Source organism: Aulostomus chinensis, chromosome 14 (assembly GCF_037954235.1).
Source record: "Aulostomus chinensis isolate RoL2024-O1b breed Wild chromosome 14, RoL_Achi_v1.0, whole genome shotgun sequence".
NCBI lineage: Eukaryota > Metazoa > Chordata > Actinopteri > Syngnathiformes > Aulostomidae > Aulostomus > Aulostomus chinensis.
This window is the reverse complement of record NC_141333.1, coordinates 7,031,313-7,050,291: the sequence shown is the minus strand read 5'-3', so window position 1 is coordinate 7,050,291 and position 18,979 is coordinate 7,031,313. Positions and strand designations below refer to the sequence as shown.

The 18,979-nt window shown below is 42.4% G+C and overlaps 3 protein-coding genes across 3 annotated transcripts; 1 reads left to right on the top strand and 2 right to left on the bottom strand.

Annotated features, from left to right (window-relative positions):
• The first annotated feature begins 107 nt into the window (after positions 1–107).
• On the top strand, positions 108–5,476 carry ttc4 (tetratricopeptide repeat domain 4). The gene is made up of 10 exons (XM_086225205.1): positions 108–518; positions 696–813; positions 911–1,072; positions 1,191–1,268; positions 1,444–1,568; positions 1,678–1,764; positions 1,945–2,186; positions 3,305–3,389; positions 3,533–3,615; positions 4,966–5,476. Exons 1-10 carry the CDS (start codon positions 408–410, stop codon positions 5,063–5,065), a joined length of 1,191 nt encoding a protein of 396 aa, XP_086081331.1. The 5' UTR covers positions 108–407; the 3' UTR covers positions 5,066–5,476.
• Positions 5,477–9,311: 3,835 nt separating this feature from the next.
• On the bottom strand, positions 9,312–12,271 carry LOC147249568 (placenta-specific gene 8 protein-like). Its single transcript, XM_086225207.1, has 4 exons — positions 12,138–12,271; positions 11,870–11,968; positions 10,605–10,792; positions 9,312–10,534 (listed from the first exon to the last, which is right to left on the bottom strand). The coding sequence occupies exons 2-4, from the start codon at positions 11,961–11,963 to the stop codon at positions 10,313–10,315; spliced, it is 504 nt and encodes a 167-aa protein (XP_086081333.1). The 5' UTR covers positions 11,964–11,968; positions 12,138–12,271; the 3' UTR covers positions 9,312–10,312.
• Positions 12,272–15,733: 3,462 nt separating this feature from the next.
• Positions 15,734–18,332, bottom strand: LOC147249567 (cornifelin homolog A-like). The gene is made up of 4 exons (XM_086225208.1): positions 18,246–18,332; positions 16,830–16,895; positions 16,542–16,729; positions 15,734–16,330 (listed from the first exon to the last, which is right to left on the bottom strand). The coding sequence occupies exons 2-4, from the start codon at positions 16,891–16,893 to the stop codon at positions 16,199–16,201; spliced, it is 384 nt and encodes a 127-aa protein (XP_086081334.1). The 5' UTR covers positions 16,894–16,895; positions 18,246–18,332; the 3' UTR covers positions 15,734–16,198.
• Positions 18,333–18,979: the final 647 nt, after the last annotated feature.

Sequence of the window (18,979 nt, the reverse complement as noted above, 5' to 3'; positions counted from 1 at the left end):
TTCATCTGTCAAAAAAAAATAAGATGCCATGGGCTGGCATTGTTGATGCTCAGTTCTATTTTGAAGTAAACAGTTGGATTGCCACAAAGATTTATTCAGTTTGAGCCCTATTCATAAAATGTGAGTCTTTAAAGGACATAAGTCCAGATAACAAAAAACGTTGGTTTGGAGCCGAAGATGAAAGCTTTCAAATGGATTAAATCAGTGTGGTTTCGTCTAGACGAGGGCGGAACTAACGAATCACGAGTACGTTTCCACACGGATCTCGTTCCACGCAACACCACCCAGACACGTGCAAAAAATGATGTAAACAAGGCAAACGTTTACATTTGGTGTTGTTGTCATAGCCGTGTTGGTATTTTTTGCTATACGCTTTATTTTATAATTAAAGTACATTTTTATCAAGCATGGCTTCCTCGGCGGTGGAACACGACAGCGACGACGGCATGGACGAATTCATGGACAAATTCAAGTCCCAAAGATATAAAAATGGCTTCAGCGAAAACAACTGGGAAGAGGTAAGATTATGCATTTTAAACTTTAATCTTTCAAGGTTGTCAAACATTTACTTTCGCCTAAATGAATGGAAGTAACTAAATCATGTTTGGCTAGCATGCTAGCTAACTGTTAGCTTATTAGAGGTGGCGAGGAATGTCCGCTTCTGCCACAGTGACCCACTCTGTTTTGTTTTTTAGGAGTTCAATAAAGTTCCTATGTTCATGAAAACAGCACCTGACGAGATTGACCCTCAACAGTACCCAGAGCTAGCTTGTCTTCAGGCTATCATCCACGACGAAGACAGGCCTCCTCAGGGTAGGTGCACCTGAACTCCCTGACTGTTTTATCTCAAAACTGTGCAGCAGGTACGAAATGGTGTAAACATGAGACAAACCCTTAATTTGCTCTCCAGAAGTGGCACAGAGCCTGAAAGATGAGGGCAATGTGTTCTTCAAAGAGAAGAACTACCAAAAGGCCATACTGGCGTACACAGGAGCGCTGAAGAAGAAGTGTGGCGACCTGGACCTTGAAACTGTTCTTCTCACCAACCGAGCTGCAGCGCACTTCCACCTGGGTACACGCTTCCACGGATACCAGTCATAGTGCATCAGTTATTGTTTTTCCTCACCACAACACGAACATCTTGAGGAACTTCATGTTCGTCGGTAAAATATTCTGCTTTTCTGCCACAGGTAACATGCGCTCAGCACTGAATGACGCCGCAACTGCCAAGAAAATCAAACCAGACCACCTTAAAGCCCTGATCAGAGGTGCGGCATTCATACATGTCTCACCCTCACAATACAGTGACAGGACTACACATCGCTAGTGGCTGTCGTTCATCACAACAGACTTCAACAGCGTTGTGTCATACATGTTGGTAAACACATGTCTTCAGTCCAACTTGAGATGGTAACCAAGGGAAATTTTAATGCATGCGTGCAGGTGCTCAGTGTTGTGTAGAGCTGCGGAACTTCACGGAAGCTATTCAGTGGTGTGATGAGGGTCTTAAGGCTCATCCCAGAGACAAGAAACTCCTGGAGCTGAGAGCAGCTGCAGATAAACACAAGGTACGATCAGTAATGAATGCAACATTTGGAGGTGAAGGTCATAGTGAGGACACCATGGTGGGCATGAATGTTTACTCTTGGATGAATTCATATGTTTTATGTGTCTTAGAGAGCAGCAGACAGAGATGCCAGGAAGGCAAAGGTCAAAGAGAAAAGGTTGCATCAGGAAAAAGAGGCTCTTCTTGAGGCTATAAAGGTAAGAACTGCTGCTTAAATGAAGCTTTTAGCCAATCGTGATCTGTGCTGAAGAAAGTCACATGCACATTGGTATTTGTACCTCAGACATGGAGTCAGCCTTCCTCCAACCGGTACATAGGAGCAACAGCCTGCTGCCGCTGGTCTGATACTAAGATGCAGTTTTAATATCTTCATGCAGGAGCGAGGCATCAAGCTGCTCCCGTCTGCCAAACCTCACCAGCAGAATTCAGACAGTGAGGATGAAGATAAAGGCTCTTCGGCAGCGATCGCGGAGCTGAGCCTGGATGGCCTCAGCTCACAGGAGGCCACGGGGGCTCAGGTCTTCCTGGACCAGCAGGGCTCCCTGCACTGGCCCGTTTTCTTCCTCTACCCAGAACATCAGCAGAGTGACTTCATTTCAGCGTTCTGTGAGAAGAACAGGTAATTCTGATAACTTAAGTAGCCTTGATTGTAAAGTATGTTGTGTGTTTCTATGCGTTGTCCAGATAATGGCAGTAAATCCATGTAATTATCATTGATAAGAAGGGTGTGGTTTCACCTTGGTTTCAGTTTTGTTTTCCCCACTTGCATTTCTTCTTAGTGTCTCCAGTCCTCAGGAAAAACTGGTCACATATAAGTGGCATGAAGCTAATGGCCAGCCGGGCCTCCAACGACTAAAAACAGAACAACTGATGTCAGTCAGTGGCTGACATTTCACACATGCTTCTGCATTTCGCACAATTTTATGTCAAAATGTATGCAGATTTGTCTTCTGTCACACAATGAAACCACTGAAGGAAGTAGACTTGCACGTTGCTGCTGGTCTCCTTTCACAGTTGGAATATGTCAATGCTCACTTGTTTACTGTGTTGCTAACACCTGTGTAGGATTGACATCAGTTCTTAAACAGAGTTTTTCCACAGTTTTGTTGCTGTTGTTTATTTTCCCCTCCGATGAGTCATGGCATCAGCTGTCCAGAGAGCAGCACAGTGGTGGATCACTTTTTCCAACTCGTGATGCCTCTCGGCACAGCCTTTTTAAGTTGGGAGTATATATATTTTATATCCATTGAGGTTAATACAAGCAATCAGCATTTCCTTCTCTTGATGTATCAACAATAAAAAAAAAAAAAAAAAAAATCCAGGAAGAGGGACGACCGTCAAACCCAAAACAAACGTGAAGTGTAGCGCATAACACATCCATTCATCAGCCCTCCGTATGCACCCTGACATGTAGACCATAGGTCAGTGGACGTTCACGACATGTGTCATCTCTTCAGTGGTGCTGCTGCCACAATTTTTTTAATCATTTTCATTCAATTATAAATGCGGTAAACGATTCAGAAGACTGCCTGGAAGTTAGCCGTTAGCAGTTAGCCACAGTCAGGCTGTTAGCTTCTGCCACGGCTGAGGAGGAATGAGTAAGGAAAAGGTGGCGCTGTTGGAAAACGAAGCGCGCGTCTGCTATTGGGAACGTTTGTTGATTGTCATTACCTTGTGACTTTTCATGTTCATGAATGGATGCAAAAATCATTCATGTCTTCCATCTGTGTTCCTCAGTTTCATAGACCACCTCGCAGTCATGTTTGGTGAGGAGCTTCCACCTTGGGACACAGACAGAAAGTACCATCCCCAAAATTTGCAGGTTTGTGTGTTCCACCTGAATGTTATCTGTTATTGCGGAATTATACAGAACATCATGTGCATCATCATCATCAAGTGAGGAGTGACTTTCATTCTTTCAGCGATAGCCACAGTTCAAACTAATGGCATTCTCCCACCTTGTAGTTGTTCTTTGAAGATGAGGAGAAGGAGACGCTCTACAGAGTTCAACCTGAGATGTCACTTTTGAAGGTGTTACAGCACAAAAGGTACGTGTGGTTAGAATTGCAGCAGTGAAGGGAAGTGGGGCCTCCTCCATAATGTGAATCCCATCTTGGTTTATTTGAACTCGTGTCACTCCCTCAATTAGGGAGGTTGTTTATATGTGCTGGAGTGACCTGCCACTGCCTGAGACAGAGGCAGAGAAGAATTTTGGTTTTGAAAAATATTTAAATTTTCAGTGTTGTTTTTTTTTGTGCAGGCTACTTTGTTGTACTGTCAATGTCAGAGGTCACGCTTTCTGATCCCTCCCTCATTCACAGTGTTGTTGTTTACATGACATTTAATAACTCAGCTTAATAAGTAAAGAGATCAATGCATGTTAGCAGCTGGTTGATGACACAATGCTGAAGCCTTCTTATGTTCGTCCTAACGTAGCACTGTTGCTATATTTATGATGATAACAGTAATGATGATAATTGTTATCATTATCCTATTAAACTGCTCAGCCTTTAATTAATTTAATTTTCTACTTGAGTTGCGTAACCAGTATTAAAAATAGAAGTATATTCTAACATGCATATGTCAGACTTTGTCACGTTTTCACGGTCGCAGCAGTGGACTTGAGAGAATTTCTTGATATTTGATACAAGTGAGACACAAGTGAACAAGTGAGACCCTCTTGATGTCTTTGGACTGTGGGGGGAAGCTGGAGTACCAGAGAGAACCCACACAGGAACAGGGAGAACATGCAGACTCCACACAGAAAGATCCTGTGATGGAGCCTGGAACCTGGAACTTTCTTACTGTGAGGCGACAGTGCTGATCACTGCACCACACCGTGCTGTCCGAACTAATGAGTCACATCAAGAATTTACCTACTCATACTGACAAAACTGCAACTTTTTTTTTTGAATGTATTTGCACAAAACCTTTATTCTCTATAGACCCGTCGAGGGTTCCAGTGTAGTGAGTTCAGTTGAATTTTCTGTTGATGGACTCCAGGTTCTTCTGGTCGTCTATCCATTGACTCCTCGAGCGTCATCTGATTGACTTTGCTCCATGAACATTGCTCTTAAATGACTTGTTCCACTCAGTGAAGAAAATAAAAGACTGACAACTCTTCATTAATTCCTCTCCAACAGTAGAAGTGCATGGATGAGTGGAATGTAAACTTCAACTTGACTGGAAGGAAGCATCTTTATCTGAGAGGTGCACTAAGCCCTGTTGCTTGGTTTCAGCGCGACTTGATTTTTGTCTCAAATCGTAGGCGTCTCCCCTTGACCTGCTGGCTGCCTGCCTGCCCCCTGAATCCAGGCAGTGCGCGTGCATGCAATGGGGAATAAGCAGAGTTGATTTTGGCTCTGCCTGACCGACTGCCTTTTCTCTTCTCTCACCAGGTTTTTTGTCAAGGCCGGTACTCCCAGTTTCATCGTTTTGGTGAATGGCTCATCATTCTGGAAGCAGTTTTTAAAAGGCAAGAAAATACAGGGATCGTAAAAACATTGGGCTTCAATTCTTGGACTTGTAATACACAACGTTTTCGTCCCGTTGCTAAAAGAGCGACTTCATTTTGGAAAAATGAGGTAGCAGCCTCTGGTGTCCTCAAGCAGGACGCGCTCTATCAGCGTACACAAATACAAAACAAACAAACCCTTCAAGTTTTGTGTGCTTCTTTCTGTACAAATAAAAGATGCAATTACGTGGTTAACTAGATTAAGTAATTAGCATTCAACAACAACAAAAAAAGAAGTAATCAAGGAGATAGAAAAGGTCAGATTGAGCAATACAGGCTTAGACAGCTGACTTATGCTTTGATGACAGAGCTCGAAGTCAGACAGACAGAAATGTATGAGTATTTGCACTGATACTAAAACTGCATGAGAGTGTTGGTAAACTGTTAGGCTTCATCATCCATCAAGTAAATCATTCCCAAAAGACTTCTTTTTTTTTTTTTTGGAGGAAGTTGGGTGAAATGAACCTGGCCTCTTAATGGTTTACTGGTTACCTCTGTTACCCCCAGGATGCTGCATGTCAGTAAACGCTACTGTAAGTTTGCCAGAAGGAGCAAGAAGGTGAGTTTTCACTCTCGTACGGTTGGGACATTCAAAGTTTTCAGTCAAATCAATAAATGGGTTTGAACTTTATTCGAACAGATGAGTGACGCTGGTGTGAGACCAGGTTCAACTCTGTGTTGCTGCCATGATCCTGGTTCCATGACTCTTGATGGCTGTAATTTGACCAACTGATTAACAACACACCCAGTTGAAGTCAGATCAGCTTCCCTTTTGCAAGAAGTCTTAAAATGACATAAAAAGCCAGCAATCGCTGCAATGATTAGAAGTTCTTACACAATAAAACTGCATATGTAACTCGGTCGGTGACATCAAACCATGATTAGGTTTGAAGTACAGAGGAACCCACAATAATCAAGTGGACGTTACTGAGATAAGTTTCCTACATTTGTTGTTGTGGTTTTTGCCTTCATCACAAAAAACGAACAGAACTAACAATCTGAGAACAAATCAGATTTCCCCCAGATACAAAATTAGAACTCTTAAACCTGTGTTGTAATGGGGTGCCTTACTGTGTGTGGGTGCTGTGCTGTGCTGTGTATGGGTGCGGCACTGTGTGTGGGTGCTGCACTGTGTATGGGTGCTGCACTGTGTATGGGTGCTGCACTGTGTATGGGTGCTGCACTGTGTGTGGGTGCTGCAGCCTGTATGGGTGCTGGATTGTGACGATTGGTTGCTGGGGCATGTAAGCAACAGGAGCAATCATCACAGGAGCCGGCTGCTGGACCACAGTTTCGTTCACATTGATGATTGTGATGGTTTCTTCACGTTTCTTGAGCTCGCGGTGCATCTGGCACCAGTTGCACATAACGCAGAAGCAAGATACCATGACGTCTTTGCAGAGAGACCCCTGGGGGAGAGAAAGTACATGACTCCACATCTTAACTTCAATCAGTGTATGTCAGCTTTTTGGGTCCTACCTTGATACCGTATTTAAATCGCATGGCCGCCCTGAGGGATAAACCTGCAGGAGGAGCACATATCGGGATCCCAAACGTTGCTGCAATACCAGTGGTACACATGTCGCATAACGGGAAAGGACAGCCCTCTCCGAATCTATTTGACACAGTGAAGGCGAGGCAGGGGCAGCACCAGAATCCATAGCAACCTGGAAAACATGCAGACAAACTATCAGGATGGTGCAAACTGCCGTCAGTGATGCAAAAATCAGAACAGATGTCAATGCTGCTTTTAACTTACATGACTTAGTGTCCTCAAAACAGTCACAGAGACCAGTTTTCCACTCTTCTGTTTTTGGTTTAATGGTGGGTTGAACGACGTGAGCCATAGATGCTGACAAACAAACCTGCAAGGTTACAAAAATGATAGTGAGATCTTATTATTACTGGCTGTTGATTTTGGAACAATGAACTGAAGACGAAACCAAAAGAGGGAATTTGTTTTGTCATGTCACCTTGGTTTAATTAGTCTCTATTTTTAACTTCAGTTACACCCGTGAAAGCCGTGTGATCCAGCGTGTTCTCGGCCTCACCAGAACAGAGGCACAGACTCATTTATTCCAAAATTAAAATCATTCAAATGCAAAGTGACGAACCGTTTCATCCAACAAAAACCTACGACGTCCACTGACGTATCGCTTCAGAATAACCCAACGCAAAAGGACGGGGGAGGCTTCAAATCCAAGAAAGTCTTTCGTTCCTAACACCAGAAGTGATAGAGAAACACAATGTTGCTGCACCTGTTCTAAAGAAAGAGTTTGTCACTTTAGGATCACCAAAGTCCAAATGATTAGTTCATAGAAATTTAAAATCCCAAATCATGAAGTGCTCATGAGAAGATACAATCAGCTGTCTTGTGTTTTTATATTTTATTATGAATGCCAACAATCCGTATATTACAAGCATCACTCTACAAATGTCCTACCTGCCAGAGCTGTGGAGGTGAGTGAGCTGTGAGGGAATGGTGAGGATCTGCGATGGAGAGGGAGAGGCGGCTCTTATACACGCCAAACGAGGCGGGGGTGGGGGGGTGGGAGTGAGAGCACATCAGGTGTAATTTCCCAGCTCACTCTGACATCCAAACATTATTTTACTTTTTAATTTTCAGTATTTTTTTCAATAATTTGCATCGCTGTGTGAAAACTCCAATTGATTTTGAGTAGTTATTTATATACATACTTTCCTGTGTCACTCATCCGCTGAATACTTTTATCGTGACTATTTCTTATTCGCGTGAAACAAAAACAAACGTGTCTACCTTCCTACCACAGGGTGTTACCGCTCGCAATACAGTAATTAATAAATTAGTACCATGTGAATATTCCTCAGCTTCATTAGGAGGCAGTTTTACTTCTTTAAGATAACTTCTGGTACTATGGCAATATTTATCACAGTGGAAGTGTTGACCCCGATGGCTGCCATCAGATGGGTAGAAAACACCAGACCAGACAAGGTCCTGATATCTATTTAATCCAAGCTGCTGTTAAGATTTACATCCTAGAGGTCAGGCCAAAAAAGTTTAATGATATCTGATTTCTCCTTCAGGAAATTTCCAGCCTGAGGGAGGAAGATACCATCAGAGCGGCCCCTCCTGAGGAGACCCCCGCCTGTTTGGACTTGAGGTATTTTCTGCTGCCAAAGAAGGGGAGGAGGAGCGTGAGAGCTGTCCTCGATCTCTGCGGCCAAACGGTCACCTAAGATCATGCAGGTTCAGGATGTTGACTTGTGCCTCCCTGCAGGGTTTTGTGTGGGCAGGGGACTGAGGCACATCAATCAACGTGAGGGATCTTTTTTCCCATCCAAATATATCCTGAGGTTTACTTTTCAGGGCATCGCCTACAAGCACGTGGTTCCGCCCTTTGGCCTGTGGCTGAGCCCAAGAGTGGGTGTCAAAGGCAGAGCAGCAGTAGCTCCTTTAGGGAGACAGGCCTTCATGTTGCAACATACCAGGAGGTTGTGTTCAGGCCCGTCGTCTATATAAGTATTCACCAAGACGGAACAGGAGTCACGACTGTCCCGCCGCTGGGTGTCAGTCACAGTGAATCAACAGCCATGTGAGATGGGCACTGTTGGGCATCGACACTGTTGCATTATGTTGCGTGACAGTTAATGCTACTGAAGTTCACACGCTTGGGCGCCGTGATGCTGGTGGTTCTTGATTCTTTTCATGCAAATCGTCCTTTTTTCATCTTGAATATATTTTGGAGATGTATTTGTTCGTCATGAATGAGGAAATGGGAAAGAAATTCAGCGTGAACCCAGGAATTAGATTCAAATCAAAACCAAGAGGATTCAGTTAAAAGTACTAACGTAGCGAGTGTTGGCATATCTTGGGTTTTGTGGCACGCAGCTTGTGAAAGGTTAAAACATCCTCTTATGTGAGAGGTACGAGTTTTGTTCTCTGAGATACCAACACTAAAGATCCAGAGAGGGGAAGAGGCTCCACCCCCAAAACAAACATAAGTGAGAGCGCATCCGTCCACCAGCTCTCTTTGTGTGTCCTGACAGGTGTGGGTGCGGTGCTAAACCAGTGGTTTAGAGAGTGATTAAGTCTCTGACCCTATTCTGATATTCTGGTATCAGTGCATCCCAAGATTTTGTTGATCCCTTTGGTTGCATTACTCATGTTTGTTGCCATAAATCAAGAAATTCTTTACCAAAGACTGAGAAGTCCAAACACAAATGAAGTGATTTTAATTTTGATCATTTTAATGAGAAAAGAGGCTCGGAAGCTTTTATTAAATTCCTTTGCAGTGTTAAATACAGACGTTAGATCATATGAAAACGATCTTCAGCTAGACTGGCTGGTGGAAGCGTATGAATGCATGGAGGCGTACGGCTTTTTTAGTTTGATGGCTTATCGCTTTTTCGGCAGCTGACCAGGGAAGTTCACTCTGATGCGTTTCACTAACAGGCGTGTGTCTGTAATTTGAGTTAATGGAATGTATATTAAACCATACATGTCATTGTCTTTGTACTATGAAAACTTCCTTGACTGCCTGCCTTCGGATTTTTTCGTCAAGACCAGTATTCCCAGTTTGAGTGGCAGACGGAGCAGCAGAGTGACTTTTCATTCTTGTACGGATGGGACATTCAAAGCTTTCAGTCAAATCAAGAAATGACTTTAAAACCCAGATGAGTCATGCTGGTGTGAGACCAGGTTCAGCTCTGGTGCTCCTACGCAGTGTGACAAGATCCTGATTCCAGGACTCTTGTGATGGCTGCTATTTGATCAAATAATTAGCCCCAAAAAAATCTGCCGGCGAATGAGCTGTATGCACAGTGCCACTGTACCACAGCAGCACTCAAAGTTCTTCATGAACCTCAGTGCAGTCTCTTGAGTTGCGGTAGCTTGACCTTGTGTTGAGAGGAGGTGGAGTCGGTGGTTCTGGTTCAGTTGATGTCACATTTATGACGATCAGAGTGACTTCATTTAGACAAGAAGTCTTAAAATGACTTGAAAGCCAGCAATGATTGCAGTGATTAGAAGGTAGGTGGAATCAAACCATGATTACGATTGAAGTACAGAGAAGAAACCCAAAATAATCAAGTAGACGTTACTGAGTTACTGAGATGCGTTTCCTACATTTATTGTTGTAGTTGTGGTTTTTGCCTTTGTCACATTAAAACAAACAGAACCAACAATCTGAGAACAAATCCAATTTCCTTCAGACTAATTAGAAACCTGGCTTTCAATCCGAGACTGGAAAAGCTCAGATACCACGTGTGATAATAGGTTGCTGGATTGTGACGATTGGTTGCTGGGGCATGTAAGCAACAGGAGCCATCATCACAGGAGCCGGCTGCTGGACCACAGTTTCGTTCACATTGATGATTGTGATGGTTTCTTCACGTTTCTTGAGCTCGCGGTGCATCTGGCACCAGTTGCACATAACGCAGAAGCAAGATACCATGACGTCTTTGCAGAGAGACCCCTGGGGGAGAGAAAGTACATGACTCCACATCTTAACTTCAATCAGTGTATGTCAGCTTTTTGGGTCATACCTTGATACCGTATTTAAATCGCATGGCCGCCCTGAGGGATAAACCTGCAGGAGGAGCACATAAAGGGATCCCAAACGTTGCTGCAATACCAGTGGTACACATGTCGCATAACGGGAAAAGACAGCCCTCTCCGAATCTATTTGACACAGTGAAGGCGAGGCAGGGGCAGCACCAGAATCCATAGCAACCTGGAAAACATGCAGACAAACTATCAGGATGGTGCGGAAGCCAAGACACGGTCTTTCTGTGTGGAGTCTCCATGTTCTCCCTGTTCCTGCTGGGTTCTCTCTGGTACTCCAGCTCCCTCCCACAGTCCAAAGACATCAAGAGGGGACGAGGTTAATTGATACTCTAAAGTGACCGTAGGTGTGACTGTGAGAGTGAATGGTTGTCTGTCTCTGTGTGTTGGCCCAGCGATGGACTGGTGACCTGACCAGGGTGAACCCTGCCTCTCACCCAAAGGCTGCTGGGATAGGCTCCAGCACCCCCCCCCCCCCCGCGACCCAGGATAAGCAGTAGCAAAGGGATGAATGGATGGTGTTCAACATCTGCTGAAGTATCTATTTGACCACTTAGTAGGTTGGCAGGTGTTGAAACTACAGATTTACAGATGAGGAAGCACCACTTCTATGTAGATTTATTTTCTCACCTCTCACAGGGAAACCCCTCATCCTAAAATTGTATGACAATTGTGGTGGCTCTCAGCTGCCAGGTGCTGATCTTCTCTAATGACAAGACTGACTCGGTGTCCTTGCACACCGAAAATTGCAGCAAGATACAAAAATAATCTCATTATCACAAGACATTGAGCACAATTATGCCCGGATAATGAGATATCCTGCTATCACAAGATGACAAAAAGTCCTGTCAGCTGTTTACCTATGAGAGATGAGGAGTGCCACATGGAAAGATGGCAGCTTGAAAACTTTTGCAACTGATCTAAGATGAAATTGTGACATCAAGAAGGCCCCCACGATCGAGCCACTCGTCAGACTCTACTTCAGTAGCGCATATTGTATCTCTGTTGAAGAAAATATTCACATCCGTCCTTGTGACGTGAGGAGAAATCTGAGCAAACGGCAACATCACCCACACACAGCACGCCCACATAGATGTCGTGATAATAAGAAAAATTCCACCTATCACAAAATAAAAGCACAAACATACTTATTGCACGTGTGGTCTTTCTTGGCTTCCATAGCTGGTTCAAACTTTCGTGAGTACAAATAAGGCTTTAATCCGGCGATAATTCTGTTTTAACTTACAAGTGCTTGCATCCTCAAAACAGTCATAGAGACCAGTTTTCCACTCTACTTCAGGTTTGGATGCCGGGAGTTGTTGCTGGGCGATGTGAGCCATGGATGCTGAAGAACAAACGAGACGAAAGGTTTGGTTATATCACGGTGGGGGGGATTCATCATAATGAAATGAAATTTAAGTTTACCACAAGTAATTCTTACATCATCAAATAATGCATATCTCACATTAAATAAATTGTATTCACACATGATTTGTGTTAAAGTAGCATCTTACCTGCTGGAGCTGACCCTCCCTGGGGAGAAGTGAAGCTGTGAGGGACTTGAAGGTTCTGTGACGGATTTGGAGGGACGTCCTTTATCACATTAAGAACCAAAAAAAAAAAGAAAAGAATGCTGCCAAACCAGAATTCAAGTGCAGAGAGAATCGAAAGTGAAAATACATCGGGTAAAGAATCACTTTGACGAGAATAAAACAAAAAAGTTGTTCAAGTCCAGGTCCGATTTAAGGTTTGGCTGTGAAAAAAATGAAAGACAAACTCTGATGGTGATCAGGGCCAGGATGTATGAAGTGGGTTAGGATCACCCACAAGAGCATGATGACCTCAGAGTAAAACAATTCCTGGTTCGAAGCTGCGCTCAACAGTTATCGATTATGTCAGTCCTAGTTTAAGCGAAGTGAATCTTAATCCCTAGTTTCCACATATTTACGTGCCTGTTCTCCATTCATTGCTCTCCGTACATTCCAAAACAAACAATGCTGCATTCCGGTGTCCAACACAGGGAAATGCAAATCTTAACTGACGGATAACCTTTGCCTGTGGCCTTGTGTGCATATCAGCTTCATAACGATGCCTGTTGTTCATATCAGATTTATAAAATGGCAAATTTATAGCCATATTTTAACAGAATAATTCAATGGGATTCCAAATATGATCAAGTTTCTTTTTGTTATTATTATTATTATTATTATTACACAAACCGGCTTCATCAATGGTAACAAATGAATTTAGCCTGCAGGCTAATACCAGCTTGTTAGCTAAGATGTTGCCTGAATCCACCGTTAAAGTTCAATTTTTAAAAATGTAATTAAGATGAATAATGGACCAAAATCGTGGAGAAGGAGGAATTCCACAAGCAACCTCACGTATCACGGATCGTCTCGTTGGGATGGATGGACTCCCTGGAACCTCGTCTCCGTACTCATGCGTATGTGACCCTCTGATACAGGACATTTGAAAGGCAGAGGACAAACTTCACTCTACTGTGTACATTTGATGATGAAGGACTTCATGCCACATTGGAAGTGGGAAGTTTATTTATTTCACAAAGGGACAAAGTAGAGTGATGAACATTTTTAAAAGAGCAAAAATGAAAATATACAAGATTATAGTCAAAGGCTAATATCAATTATTTGAAGTATTTATTGAATATTTATTTAAAAATGAAACATTATTATAAATACACTGGATATTAGTGATGTCAACCGAATCTGCATGTGCGTACTACCCATACACCTGCCACCCACGGTGACTCATTCGTGAAGTTACAGCTCAGCATCCTCCCGTCAGCTGCTCAGCTTCCATCTGCTGTTGTCTCGGCTCTGCTCCTGATGCTCTGTGGCTTGAAGCAGTTCAAAATCCATCATGAAAGGCAGCAGAACTCTGACAGAGGGCGGCGCTCTACTTCACTCACCTCAGGGCAAAACTGTCAGTTAGAAACATGATGGAACAGAGAAACTGCCAAAACTGTCCAGGAGGGTCGCTCGTTTAATCCCTGACTTTAAACTGACATCTGATAGGCCAACGGACTGATGGTCAAGTATTAAAAGTTTGAACAGATTGTTGCGTTTGTGTCATCCATAGTTCTATAGAACACCAGTGATAGTGAGGTAGGTAGTCAGAGGAGGTTAACAGTGAGACAGAGAGAGAAGCGAGTTTATTTTTCTGGAGTAAACGCGGAACATGTGCAGCAGAGAAACATGAAATTGGTGGATATCCCCATCTGCTGGCTACCAGAGGTATAACAGGGTTAATGAAGGCTTGATTTAAAACAATGAAATATAAAAGTCGTGATTGGCTTGTGTTTACCCACCATGAACTCCAAAGCTCCCAAAAAGATTAGGATTCTCTCGTCATTATTTTCTTATTTCTAACCGATTTACACAAAGCACAAGGAAGCATCCCCCTTCCTACTACAAAGCGCATTACATTAATCAATAAATTAGTAAAGTATTTAAATTTTCCCTGTTCTATGATACTGAGACATCAGCTTCAGCTTTGGAGGCACTTTGCCTTCTTTAAAGTAACCTCTACCAAGTCCTTCTTGCAGCCTTCACCATTGTGTCGTATCAGGCATTCAGTCAGCGTACCGTGGTACCTGGAGACATGCAAAGAGCCAATCAAAGTGGGTTGGCAGCCGGATTTTGAATTTTATGTGCTCTTTTTTTGAGTCTAATTCCCTCTGGTTGTTAATTCAGCTACACTGTGTTTGACTTTAACAGTCAGCTATTCTGTCTGTAAGATCCACAAAGATTCAAAAGGTCTGATTAGTACTTTTTGACCTGATGTTAAATAATCTGAGGAGCAGCAATAGAATTTGCAAGTTGATTATTTCTTTTGTTGTTTTTTTGTTAAAAAAAATCTTGCCAATTTGCTTGAGATGAAACACGCTCTAGTTTTTCAAGATCATCGCAGCAGCCAAAGAGGCCGGAGTTCCAGCTTGAGAGAGGGCGTGCCATTGCTGAATGAACCAAGGAGTAAAGCAGTTTAGCAGGTTTGTCACGTCCTCGCAGCACATATGCGCCCTCTCAAGTTGGTGGTCTGATAGATTCTCCTTGTGAAAATCTTCAAATTTTAATGCAAAATGTTGAATTTTCGATCAGTTGAAGAATGTAGTCAAACTGATCGAAAACTGGTTTAAAGAAAGAGGCAGTGTTGCGTAACTGAGGCACGTTGTTATGTATTTAGAGGAGGAGCGGTTTTCTTTGGTGGCAGATCATCGGCTGCTTATTTCTTTTGGATGATATCAGATTGGTTATCGGTCCAGGCAGACAGTCAAGGTTTCGGTATGAAGCACAAATAATCGCAAGAATACTGACAACATCGGTCTTGTATTGATTTTGTACCAGCAAGTGTAAATTTGTCTGAACTGAACTGATTTCCTCTGGTTGTTAATTCAGCTACACTGTGTTTGACTTTAACAGTCACCTATTCTGTCTGTAAGATCCACAAAGATTCAAAAGGTCTGATTAGTACTTTTTGACCTGATGTTAAATAATCTGAGGAGCAGCAATAGAATTTGCAAGTTGATTATTTCTTTTGTTGTTTTTTTGTTAAAAAAAAATCTTGCCAATTTGCTTGAGATGAAACACGCTCTAGTTTTTCAAGATCATGCTTTGACATGAAATTTCTCATCGCTTTGATATTTTTTAAAATAGCAGAAGGCTGATTTTGTCTTTTACTGAGTGTGATCATCAAAATTAACGTCTGAATCTGGGATTGTGCCAAGATTTCCAACCTGATTTTTAACTCCTCAGAGAGAAACTGAACTGTCTTCGCTGAAACACTTCAAAAACGTACACTTTTATCCGCATTTGACTGGAGAAATTTTTGAACGTCCATAAATACATTTATTTAAAGCATCCTACTGAACTATATTATGACTCATCTGTATACACTTCTGCAGAGATGTGATGTTACAGCATAGAAAATAAATCATTTCAGTTAATCGGAGCATGTAAAACTTGAGTAGGAGAGATCCCAGAATCGACCTCTGTGGAACTCCAAATGTTGTGCAGCGAGTTGTTGTTTTATTTTTTTATTTTACATAATCAATTCAACTCTGGACCGTGTCAGAGAGACTGAACCAATGTTTCTTTCAATCATTTTAATTGTCAGTGATACAGGTTAAACAGCGGTTAGTTCCATTAACACAAGGACTGATATGATAGTAGAATTTAAGTTGGGATCAATGTCCTTCAGACAGTGTCAGGGCCTAAATCTAGACTGGAAAAGGTTCTGGTTATATAAGGCATGATAGATTGAAGTCTGTACTTTGATTGCACTGATTCTTTTAGGATTCCTTCTGCTGTTTTTTGAGGGAAATATCCAAAAGTGTGTGATAAAAAAAGGGCCCCAACTCTCCCTCGTTGCAAGAATCGAACCAAACAATCCTCGGTTGCACAGGCAACAGCTGCATTGTCCCAACACTGATTTTAGGTAAATTTCCCTGAGAATACAAAATACACCATCGAGAAGCCCCAGTACTTAGCTTGATGCTATGAAAATCTCGGAACTTTGCTCACAACGCTGATGGGGGTTGCGTTCAAGGCGCCTACTACTGTCTGGTAGGCTGAACATTGATGATGACATTAGGGTTTTTCTTTTGGAATTTCAATTCCCGGTGCATCTGACACCAGGAGCACCACATGCAGAAACACGAAGCCATGATGTCCTTGCAGATGGAGCCCTGTGAACAGAGTACAAATCAACCCTGTAATTCTTCCATCAATAAGAGGTCACAATAAGCAAGACGTTTTTTTATGTGTACAAAGATGAAGTAGGTTGTCCTTTTGCTTGGAAGAATCCCAAATAACCAAACATCTCACTGTTAAAAAAAGCTAATTCTTTCATTCAAACATGTTAAATGCAATCAGAAGACATCAAATTACTTTTCATACCTTGAGACCATATGCATGTCGAATGCCGACCCTCAGACCCAGGGCTGCAGGGGGCACAGCAAACGGTATCCCACAGGCTGATAATATAGCAGGACTGAATATGTCACACAATGGGAGGCAATGATTCTCTCCGAATTTTCCCGCAACTGTACAGGCCAGACAAGGGCAGCACCAGAAACCATAGCAACCTGGAAAACGCATAAATATATTTAGTGGAAAAAAAATAGCAGTCATGCTAATTTTTCCATCATTTTTAATAAAATGAGTCAAAGTCTCGTTGATTCTTACAAGAGTTCATGTCATCGCAGCAGCCAAAGAGGCCGGAGTTCCAGCTTGAGAGAGGGCGTGCCATTGCTGAATGAACCAAGGAGTAAAGCAGTTTAGCAGGTTTGTCACGTCCTCGCAGCACATATGCGCCCTCTCAAGTTGGTGGTCTGATAGATTCTCCTTGTGAAAATCTTCAAATTTTAATGCAAAATGTTGAATTTTCGATCAGTTGAAGAATGTAGTCAAACTGATCGAAAACTGGTTTAAAGAAAGAGGCAGTGTTGCGTAACTGAGGCACGTTGTTATGTATTTAGAGGAGGAGCGGTTTTCTTTGGTGGCAGATCATCGGCTGCTTATTTCTTTTGGATGATATCAGATTGGTTATCGGTCCAGGCAGACAGTCAAGGTTTCGGTATGAAGCACAAATAATCGCAAGAATACTGACAACATCGGTCTTGTATTGATTTTGTACCAGCAAGTGTAAATTTGTCTGAGCTGAACTGATTTCATGTGGCAGTTTTTTTTTGTGACATCTCAGATTGAGCTGAAGATGAATCTTGATCAAAAATCCCAAACGACAATGTTGAAATTAAACACCTCCAGTGACAATGGATTTTTATTTTTTTTATTTTTAGAGAAACAGGAAATATCATGTGTGAAATGACAATATTTACATGTTTGTGTAATCTGGATTTTTTTTTTAACTGAGGACGAAAAACTGGTGGCACACAAAGTATTTTTTTAAGAGTATATCTGGATTAATACAGTGATCATTTTTGTCATTAATCATAATTGTTATAATTGTGTTGCTGTGTAGCTAACTGTACCGCTCTCTGCCACCTTCATAGCACTGCACGGGGATGAATGTGTTTTCTGAATCTGAAGACGCGTAGGGGGATCATCTTTAAATATGAGCGCTACGGTCTGCTGTCACATGGCGGTATCTGTTTTTAAGATGAGAGAAGTGCAGCTATTTGTGTTAAAGTGCAGGTGTAAGGGTAAAGTACAGTATAAATACTCATAGTACAAATACCTCAAGAAAAATGAAATAGGACTGAAATAGGGGTTTGTCACAGGTCTGTGCTAAAGTGGACACAGAGGTCATCCAGCAGATGTTGCAACGTACAGCAGACCCAGTGAAATAAACCACCATGTTGGAGAAGATCTCTTTGAGCACGTTCAGCTGTGCGATACACCGAGATTTAATCAACAAGAATCTGTTCTGTTACCGCTGTGCTGCACAGTAAGGATGGAAATCCTCAGACATAATCAACCTGCCTCTCATTTTGAGCAAGATTAGTCTGTATTTGCAAAGAAAGCAGAAATCTGGGCTTTTAAAGCCAAATTTGTTGATGGATCACATTCAACATTTATAGGAGTTACATTTTTTTTGTTTATTTAAAATTCAAGACAGAAGTAGAAAATGAAATGTCTTACCTGGTTAAGTGCACGTCCCGGTCCTCAGACAACTGTGAACAACTAAGCTTTGCCAAGGCGCGGTGTCTTACATTTGTTAAACAAATAAGTTGAAACAATGCGACCGAACCTGAACCCATGACATTCAGTGTTTTTTGTTTTACTGCAGGTGTGTCACACCAGTCATGTCAAAAACATCTTGCTCTTTACAGAGAATTCCTTAAGAAATACACTGACAGGTCACCTTTGTTTTTCTGTACTTTTATTGTGCCGTCTTCTGTCAAGGTAACTCTGTGTTTAACATCTTAGATTTTAAAATAAAACCAACCAGCAGTTTATGAAGGCAAGGCAAGGCAAGGCAATTTTATTTGTAGAGCCCGTTTTCACAAACAGTTTGTCTCAAAGGGCTTCACATGGCATCATAACAACATCCTCTGCCCTTAGACCCTCACATCGACTGAGGAAAAAGCAGTGACTTTACACTTTTTACACAAAAGTGGGAGGTGCATTCCAGAGCGAAGAGGTTTTCTGCTGACCGCCACTGCCTGCGTCCTATTGTCATCATGCTTAGTTCCAGCTGTTTGAGAAGCAAGTTAAAGACGGCCGTCATGTGTCCGGAGCGCAGTTATGCATGGTGATGAGCTCAAGTGTCCTACCAACTCATGAAATGGGCATCTTTGCTGCTGGTGTTTCAGCACTGTTGTGTTACCTTTCAGCGTAAGACTACAAGAGAGGTTCTGCTGCTGCAGAAATTC

Excerpts from the sequence above, each read along its gene's own strand:
- ttc4 (XM_086225205.1), top strand. The coding sequence starts at position 408 with ATGGCTTCCTCGGCGGTGGAACACGACAGCGACGACGGCATGGACGAA. Across the intron at positions 3,390-3,532 it reads ACCATCCCCAAAATTTGCAG|TTGTTCTTTGAAGATGAGGA; the intron begins GTTTGTGTGTTC and ends CCCACCTTGTAG. Across the intron at positions 3,616-4,965 it reads AAGGTGTTACAGCACAAAAG|GTTTTTTGTCAAGGCCGGTA; the intron begins GTACGTGTGGTT and ends TTCTCTCACCAG.
- LOC147249568 (XM_086225207.1), bottom strand. The coding sequence starts at position 11,963 with ATGGCTCACATCGCCCAGCAACAACTCCCGGCATCCAAACCTGAAGTA. Across the intron at positions 10,793-11,869 it reads TTTTGAGGATGCAAGCACTT|GTTGCTATGGATTCTGGTGC; the intron begins GTAAGTTAAAAC and ends CATGTTTTCCAG. Across the intron at positions 10,535-10,604 it reads GATTTAAATACGGTATCAAG|GGGTCTCTCTGCAAAGACGT; the intron begins GTATGACCCAAA and ends TCTCTCCCCCAG.
- LOC147249567 (XM_086225208.1), bottom strand. The coding sequence starts at position 16,893 with ATGGCACGCCCTCTCTCAAGCTGGAACTCCGGCCTCTTTGGCTGCTGC. Across the intron at positions 16,730-16,829 it reads CTGCGATGACATGAACTCTT|GTTGCTATGGTTTCTGGTGC; the intron begins GTAAGAATCAAC and ends TGCGTTTTCCAG. Across the intron at positions 16,331-16,541 it reads GACATGCATATGGTCTCAAG|GGCTCCATCTGCAAGGACAT; the intron begins GTATGAAAAGTA and ends CTCTGTTCACAG.